This window comes from Colobus angolensis, unplaced genomic scaffold (assembly GCF_000951035.1).
Source record: "Colobus angolensis palliatus isolate OR3802 unplaced genomic scaffold, Cang.pa_1.0 Scaffold380, whole genome shotgun sequence".
Lineage (NCBI taxonomy): Eukaryota > Metazoa > Chordata > Mammalia > Primates > Cercopithecidae > Colobus > Colobus angolensis.
Genome location: NW_012117155.1, coordinates 3,068,028 through 3,077,146, shown reverse-complemented (window position 1 = coordinate 3,077,146; position 9,119 = coordinate 3,068,028). Strand labels below are relative to the sequence as shown.

The window sequence follows — 9,119 nt, the reverse complement described above, 5'->3', positions numbered from 1 at the left end:
GAGATCCAAGCTGCTGTGCTGCTGGACACCTGTTACCTATTCTGTAGTCTTTAGGTTCAAATAATTTGCATAAGTTTGGAATAGTTTTGTTCCTTGAAAGCTTGGCAGAATTTGATGGTAAAACCATCACATCCTAATTTGCATTTTTCAGAATAATTTTAAACCACTGATTTAATTGCTTTAATGGCTATAGGATAAATTTGTTTTTTAAAAATTTCTTTGTGTCAGTTTTTGGAAGGCATACGTTTCTATAAATTTGTGCTTTTCATTCAAGTTTTCAAATTTTGGCATAAACTTGTTCATAATACACTCTTATCTTTTGAGTGTATATTGTCTGTAGAAACGTCCCCTTTTCCGTTCCCATTGTTGTTTATTTGTTCTTTCTTGATAAAGATTTGTCAATTTGATTAGTATTTTCAAAGAACCAAGCTTTGGCTTTATTAGTCTATTTCATTAATTTCTGTTCTTTATTATTGACATCTACTGTTTTTATTCTGATATTTTTCTAATGGCTTATATTGTGTTCTTAGCTCATTAACTTTTAACTTTTCTTTTTGTATAAAAGATGCTATACAATTTCTCTTAAGTATTATTTTAGCTATATTTCATGTAATGTAATATGTAGTATATTTATCACTCAGTTCAAAATATTTTCAAATGTTCAGTATAATTTATTATTTGACCTATAAATTATTTAGAAGTGTGTTTCACCATATGTAAAAATATGACTTTTGTCTATAATTTTTGGTTGTGAATTTCTAAATTAATTATATTGTGGTCAGATAACATGTTTTATATGATGCTGATCCCTTAAAATTTGTTGACTCTTGTTTTATACCTTAGTATGTAAGTCAACTTTCATAAATATTCCATGAGTTCTTGGGAAAAAAGTGTGTTCAGCAGCTGTTATATGCAGTGTTCTGTATGTGCCCATTAGCTTCAAACTGTTAATTGTGTTGGTCTATCAATTACTTGGGAAAACTTATTAACATTCTCAACTACGTTAGTGGAGCTGTCAATGTATCCTTGTAATTCTGTCAGTTTTTCCTTATGTAAATTAAGGTTGTGCAATTAGGTGAATAAAAGTTTATAACTGTTATATATTCCTAATGAACTGTACATTTAACATTTTGTAGAAATAGTCTTTACTTACACTAAAGCATATTGTAACAGTCTTTCTTTTCTAATGTTAATGTAACCACTGCAAGTTTCTTTTGATTGACATCTGCCTGTTATGAGTTTTTATCCTTTTAGATTTCAACATTTCTGAATTATGTTTCAGACATATTTCTTATAAATAGCTATTAAAAAGTTAAATCTACTCTAAAATTACTTGTCTTCTACTTTGTCCATGTACCATATTTACTAACATATTTGGGGTTTTTCTATCATCTTATTGTATGCTTTTTCTTTGCATGATCTATATTTCTACTTCTCTCTTGCATAACACTTTTACACTTTATTTTTCTTCTATTATTTTGGAAGTTATACTTTCTATTTTTATGATTTTTATGCCTTTCCTGGAAATTCTAACGTATTTACTTAAGTTACCAAAATTTAAACAATATCCTTTCCATCCTCGTTAACAATGTAGGTATTTTAGAACATCTTGAGTCCAATCACTCCCTCCCAAGCTATATGCTATTGTCATCATATATTATAGTTTTAACAACTCCACAAGACACTACCCTGTATTATTTGTCATCAATATTTCTTTATATTTGCTCATATATGTACCACTTTTTGAGGTTACTCATCTTCTTTTGTCTCAGACTTCCTTCTGGGATCTTTTTTTTAAGCCTGAAGTGTATCATTCATAACTTCTTTTCTTGAGTTCTTTTTAATGACAAACTCTATCAGTTTTTGTGTATCTGAAGATGACTTTATTTTACCCTAGTTTTTGAAGGATGTTTTAATTGGGCATACACTTATACGTTGACAATTATTTTCTCTCAGTGTAAGGAAGACATTATATCATAGTCTTCTGGGTCCCATTGTTACAGTTGAAAAGTCAGCTGTTATTCTAATTATTATTGACTTAGGTCATCTATCTTTTCTCTTTGACCGCTGTCAGATCTTTTATTTGTCTTTGATATTCTGTAGTTCCTCTATGGTATATCTAAATGGGGATATCTTTAAGTTTACCTCATTTTGGATGGCATGACTTCTTAAATCTGAGGATTGGTGTCTTTTATCAGTTTGGGAAAATTTTAAGCCCTCATTTATTTAAATATGGCTTTTGCCTAACCCTCCATACTGTTTTCTCAGTATAGAATAGAAATCCTCTCTGGAGAAAAGGATCATTCTGCTTGGAATTTTAAGATATTAAATCCACAATTTCAATTCTACATGTCTTTTAATATTTTTTCACAATTTTTTCTGGGTCCCTTGGGCTCATTTTGAATGATTTCTTTACATCTATTTTCCAGTTTCTTAATTTTATTCCTTTAATAATATTCACATAGCTATTCTGCCCATCTGTTGAACTTTTAATTGCCATTTTTACATTTTTCATGTTTGAAATTCCATTTTTATCCTACTATGACTGATTATTTTTGTAGTATCTTGCTCCTTATTCGTATTTTCAATCTCTTATTTTTCTAAGTGTATGATATATCCTAGTTTATATTCCGTGTCTGATGGATTCAAAAGTTGGAGACTTTGTGGGTCAGGTTTGGCTGTCCACTGATATTGCCGCTGTTTCCTCTTGTTACTTTCTTTTTCCCTTGTCTGTTTTGTGATGTTTTTAAAACTGTAAATTCATATTCCTTAAAACTCTCCCTGTGGGAATTATGTGGCCTGGGTTAAAAGGCTCTTTCTCCAGAGAGGATTTCTATTTTATACTGAGAAAACAGGCCTTTGGAGTCCCAGCTTTACGGGAAGTAAGGCAAGCCTTTGGCTTTCTGTTCTCTGTATTCTACGAAGTGGAGGAAACACAAACTTAAATGTCACTAGGTTCTCCATATAGAATAGCCTCAACCTTTCTCTAGGTTCCTACTTTGGCTTACTATTTTGGTCCCTAGGTTGATTTCCCAGGGCTCTTATAACAAAGTATCACAATCTGGATCACCTAAAACAGCATAAATTTATTCTCTCACAGCTTTGGAGGCCAGAAGTCTGAAATCAACATATTGACTGGGCTGTGTTCCCTCCCAACCCTCTAGGGAAGGATCCTTCTTTGCCTGTTCCAGCTTTCGATAGCCCCAGGTGTTCCTGAGCTTTTGACATCATAACTCCAATCTCTACCTTCATGTTCACATGGTGGTCTTTCCTTTATGTTTGCCTGTGACTAAATTTTCCTCTTCTTATAAGGACATCATCAGTCCTGTTGGATTAGGGCCCATCCTAATCCAGCACAATTTTATCTTAACTTGATTACATCTGTAAGGACCCCATTTCCAAATGAGATCACATTCACAGGAGGTTAGGACACATTGGGGCTGGGGGCACTGAATTCAAACCATAACAGTCTCCAACAATTTCAATCCCTTGCCAGCCCTTAAATGTTTTTTTATGCATTCTAGCACGTTTACAGTTATCATTTATATAATCTTTCTGTTTTCTATTCAACGTCAGCTCTTATTTCTCATTCATTTCCCTGTACTTGGCCACAGCAGCTCCTTCCTTTTTCTCATTGTGGTGAAGACTTACAAATCAGAAAAAAACAAAACAAACAAACAAACAAAAAACAGAGCACAAAATAAGAGTAAGGCTTTAAATAGGGACTCAGTAGACGTAAATGTGAATAAAGTAGAAGATAATTACTGCATGGATGTTGCAATATCTTTTTTGAGATGGTGCTCAAAGTACTTTTATCCCTAGATCACTGTGGTATATCTGTCTAGTCCTCAAATCATAAAGATCTGGGGCTGAATCCTTTCTCTACCTCTTACAAGGTACATGACCTTGAGATATACATAAGCTCCTAATTTCACAGTATCATCTGGAAAAAAACCCACTATTACAATAATAGTCTTTTTAGGGTGTTTTGTGGATGGATGACGTAAGTGCCAATATAACCCATGGCACAGAGCAGGCATTTAGTAGTTGCACAAACAACTTTCTTTCTGTGTTCCAGATGGGTAAGGACTTTGAATAATTTGCCTCTGCTTAAGCGAAGGGTGAAAAGTGATGTCTTTCATATTGATATACAATCCTATGGTGTAATTAGGGAAGGTGTGCTACTTTATAGAGGAAACCGAACCATTGAAAAGTTAACTCATCAAACGTGAAAGAAAGACAAATAATAATAACCATACAAAAGGAGAAAATCTGTTTTGCTGATGATCAGTGGTTCTGTACCCCTTAAAGGAGGAACTGAAATTCAAATGAACTCATCCCTCCCATTTGTAATCAGTTTTGCCAGCTAACAGCTTGTTGGTTCTCTGCTTTAAATGCCACCCTTTCTTCAACTCCAATGACACTTCATCTCTGTCAACTGAGAGGGAAGAGATGGAGGAAAAAAACAAAAACAAAAACCAGATGTCATTGTAAACTGTATTTTAAACTCTGTACATGAAATCACTTGGAGACATTTTAACTTGTATTTGAGAGCCTCACCAGGCCCACACTCCAGAATAGCTTTATAACTTTATAATCTAAGGAAGGAAAAGCCAGAAATCTGCACCCTGTGATTGACTCACACACATGTTGGAAGCAGAGTTCACAAATCTAATTCCTTTCTCCATTCCTGTACATTTTTACCCAGAGAACACAAGCGAATGGAGGCGGTCCAGCCCACTCAGAGAATTCCTGACAGCAGCTCCTCGTGAAAAATATTATGTTTGGGGTGAGCATCTATCCAGGAGCAGTGCTGAAATGAGATGGTGAGGACGCAAATGGGGAATAAATGGCCGATGTAGAGAGAGCTGCAGAAACAAGGGTGATTATGCAGGGGCTGTCCTCTATGAATACATTAGCTCCCCAATAAGTCCATGCATTTTGACTGCTTCCAAAGCAATTTATCAGAGTTTCAGTGAATACAGGTGTCTGGAAGTGGTTTCTAAGCTCAGCTTCAGACAGGCTGTTCATGTCGCCAGTCCTCAAAGCCCTAGCATTAAGTCTGGGTGGTGAGTCGGGCCCCACACAGTGCCTGTCACATCACTGCAGGCATCGTAAGATGCTCCTTGTTGGCTGGGCGTGGTGGCTCAAGCCTGTAATCCCAGCACTTTGGGAGGCCGAGATGGGCAGATCACGAGGTCAGGAGATCGAGACCATCCTGGCTAACACGGTGAAACCCTGTCTCTACTAAAAATACAAAAAATTAGCCGGGCGTGGTGGCGGGCTCCTGTAGTCCCAGCTACTCGGAGGCTGAGGTGGGAGAATGGCATGAACCCGGGAGGCGGAGCTTGCAGTGAGCCGAGATCGCGCCACTGCACTCCAGCCTGGGCGACACAGCCAGACTCCGTCTCAAAAAAAAAAAAAAAAAAGATGCTCCTTGTGGGTGCCCAATCTCCCCTTCAGGTCAGGGGCAAGGACTGTTGCCTGGCTGGTGGGGTGAAAGGTTGAAGGAGGTTAGAGGTTAGAGGAGGGTGCATCCACGCTACAGTCCTTCAGTGGGAATTGAGTATCAAGAATTGGAGACATCAGATGTAGACACTAAGGCCAAAGGTGCCAAAGTAGGGCCAGTAGGTGGAACCAGGCAGATGAGGTCCGCATGGATGTGTGAGCAGGCTGGCAGTGAGGTGGAGCATCTCAGATAATCCCTATGGACACCAGTAGACACAGGGTTCTTTCTAAGCATCGGCAAGCCTGGAGCGTGTGGGGGTGGCTGACTGCTGCAAGTTCCCCATGGAGAAGACAGTGGGGGCCATCATGGGGAGGACACCCTGCAGTTCCAATACTGGGTCTGCCAAGGACAATCCCTGGTCATAGAGGTGGGCAGGCTTCCTTCTAGGACAAGATCCTTCATTGTATCCATCATCGCATTCCTGCCTAACACCAGGGGACCTAATAGGAACCTCAGATAGGAAAGAGGGCTTCATCAAAGATTTATGTTTTCACTAGCCAAGGGGAAAGAGCCAGAAAGCCTAGGAAATGTTCCCGTAGGATGAGAAATAACATAGAGCCTCTTGGGGATCCATGCCATGAGCTGATTGTTGGAAAAAACCTTGTACTTTGGGGCGGGAGAATGGCATGAGGCAGGAATGGGCTGTGGGTCTGGCTAGCGCCTGGGGTCAGAAAGCAGCCTGCAGTGAGCCTGACTTCATCTTGCTGTTTATACACCCTGAGTTTATTTCCCCAGGCTCTCTCTTAACAAAGTGTTCGGGAATGTTCTATGGGCCACTGTGGAGAAGACAGAGAGTGTTAGAGTGAGAAATCCCAAGGGAGCTGACTCAGGGTCACTCTTGTCCAGCCACCCTCAATGCCTGTTATTGCTTCCTGGAGCACACCTTTGCTTACTCCGATGGACCTCAGTTTGATTTTAAAAGAGGCTGTTCCCTTGAGTTGGCAGTTCAACCTCTCCTATGCTCCTTCCCCCAGCCAAGCAGGTTCTGAAGTCCTCTTCTTCCCGAAAAGTCAAGAGGCTCCACCCTGTGTCTTCCCAATCCCAATCACACACATGTGGACCAGGGTTCAAGACTGGACGTTCTGAATCAGTCTGTAACCCTCAACCTTAAACCCCATTTCTCCACCCCAGACTCATTACCCTGGAGGGAGCTGAGCCGAGCCCTTTGAGTGAGAAACTCCACTCACCCTGATCCCAAGCTCCACATTCTCGCCTCCGTAGACTTCCATGCCTTCGTCCAGCAGGCCAATCTCCTGGAAGTACTGCCGGTCCACAATGAAGCAGCCAATGAGGGCGGGGCTCCTGCAAGGGCAGGGGAGATGGGCCAGTGGTGAGCAGAGAGGCTGTCTGGTGTGGCTGTCTGAGGAGTAAGAGCAGTAAGGCCTTACTGTCAGGAGGATCTGGTGCTCTTCCTTCCTTTGCTGCCAGAGCCTGTGTGAGCCTTGTTCCTGGAGTGGCCCCTGGGTCTGGCCTCACCCAACCACTCCAGAAAGGCTGTTTCCTCCGGGCAGTGGGCAGACAGCTGCCATCCTGGGATCAGCTATTAGTGGGGTGGTGCTTGTGTGTGTGTTAGCTTTGAGAAGTGGTGCTCAGCCTGCCAGTCTAGGTTGACTAGCTGCCCTGACCCTGACCTCTGCACAGTCAGTCTCTGTTCCTGCTTGGGAATGCATACCAGTTTTCCTACCCTTCCCCAGCTTAGGATCTGTATGTCATCCTTGGTCCACTTAGAAAGATTAGCTGGCACCAGGTTGCAAAGGGCTTTGGGTAGCAGGGTAAAAAATTTGAATTTTATCTGCAGGTAAATAGGTGTCCATGAGGAATTTTAAGCAAGACAGTGGTGTAAGCAGATCTGTGTTTTTTAAAGAGAATAGTCAGGCAGCTGTGGGTGACTGACCAGAGGGGAAGGGGTGGGAATTGAGGGGCCCAGCTGGGAAGTTCATTGCTGTATCCAGGTGAAAAAAGATGGAGAGCTGAGTCAGAGTATCAGGAACAGAGACAGCAATTGTTTAAAGACATATTTTGATGTAAAATCAGCATAACTTCAAAACAGATGAACTACACAAGGGTGAGAAAGGGGGAGGAACCTGGATGCCATCTGGCTTTCTGGCTCGGGTGACAGTGGGTTGTGGGCCACTCATCAATACACGGGCACAGGAGAAGAAGCTGGTTTCAAAAGAAAGAAGCTTTGGTGGTGAAAAAACTGACCTTAAGGTACCTGTGTGACACCAGGAGGAGAGAGCCAACAGGCAGAGCTTAGGTACATGGCCTGAGTCTCTAATTCAACAGGGTTCTTAGGCTGGAACAACCTGCCGACAGCTATGGGGTCCAGGAGCTGGAAGGCTTTTCCTTCCTTGAGGGCTGTGAGCTTAGGTCTCACCAGCTCTGTGCAGACACCCAGTGCAGCACCTCACAGAGAACGATTCACATGAGGTGAGTCAGCATGAGAGCACTGGGCGGCTTCTCTGCTGAGAGCACTGCTTATGCAGTGACGTTGAATTGTTCTACTGCTTATTGCTATCATTTCTAGCCCTTGCCTGGCTGGATGACTTGGTAGGAGTGGAGGAATAAAAGGAGAAATGAAGGCTCCTCAGGGATGAGAAAACTATCAGTCAATCACATGTAAATGAACCCGTCTTTGAAAATGGAAACTTATCAAGGTGGAGAAAGGCGATTTTGCAGGCCATTTCCCTGGGGAATGCGGATACAGGAGGCTGCTCAGGCAGAGACTGGCACCCTGAAGCCACTGTTTCTCTTCCTTTCAAATCACTGCATTTTATTCTAAATGTCTACACCCTTATAGACCTGCGGGCATCCTGGGAAGCTAATCCACCACTCCTAAAGCAGCCTGAGACCCTGCTGTGGTGGAGGTAACAGAACCCAGGCCTTAGAGGTAATCTCTCTGGGAAAAATCACCCTTCTGGGTGTGTGTCTCTAAGAGAAGTTTCCTAGCCTCTCTGAGCCTCCGATTCCATGTCTGTAACATAGGATCCATTCTAACCTCACACAGACTAAATTAAAACACTTGAAGCCTCTGGGACATAACTGGCACTCAAAAGGTCATTTAAAAAGGTAAAAAGATGCAATTGTGCACTAAGTCTAGAAGATCTCCTCTTTAAATATGTGATGATTCAGAAACATCAGGCTGGCAGAGTGGGGTCTTGGCATTTGCCTCTGCATTCCTAAGTGTTGGATATGACAGAGCACGCTGGAAAAATGCTTTCAGGATACACAGTAAGGGACCTTCCTCAAACTGACAGTTCAAGCCAGGTAATGAACAGAATCTGAAACAGTTACTCTGAGATGAGCACAGGCCACCTCAGTGGTTTATTATTAACCGGCTAGGGTATTAAGTGGATTCTATCAGCGTGAAAGGGTTATTGATTTACACCTTGCCTCATTCCTGAAAGGATTAGAAATAGCTTATGAGAAAATTTAAAATACATAGAAAACCATAAATAGATAAATGTCTAGACAGACCTAAAGATTGCAACAAATTGGAATGCATGTGTAGACCAAGGTCCTCTCTCAATTGTTCTTAAAGTAGACATGAAAGTTTGCCTTTGCGTTTCCTGTTGGTCAAAGTGGAAAAAACATACATGGTCTTAGAAAC

At 41.2% G+C, this 9,119-nt stretch overlaps 1 protein-coding gene across 1 annotated transcript in view; it reads right to left on the bottom strand.

The window, feature by feature from the left end:
- Window positions 1-9,119, bottom strand: part of GALNT18 (polypeptide N-acetylgalactosaminyltransferase 18) — a 355,023-nt gene that overhangs the window by 96,468 nt on the left and 249,436 nt on the right. The window contains exon 6 of the mRNA XM_011954282.1: window positions 6,697-6,811. Within this exon, the coding sequence (XP_011809672.1) occupies window positions 6,697-6,811 (115 nt within the window). The remainder of the gene's footprint in view (window positions 1-6,696; window positions 6,812-9,119) is intronic.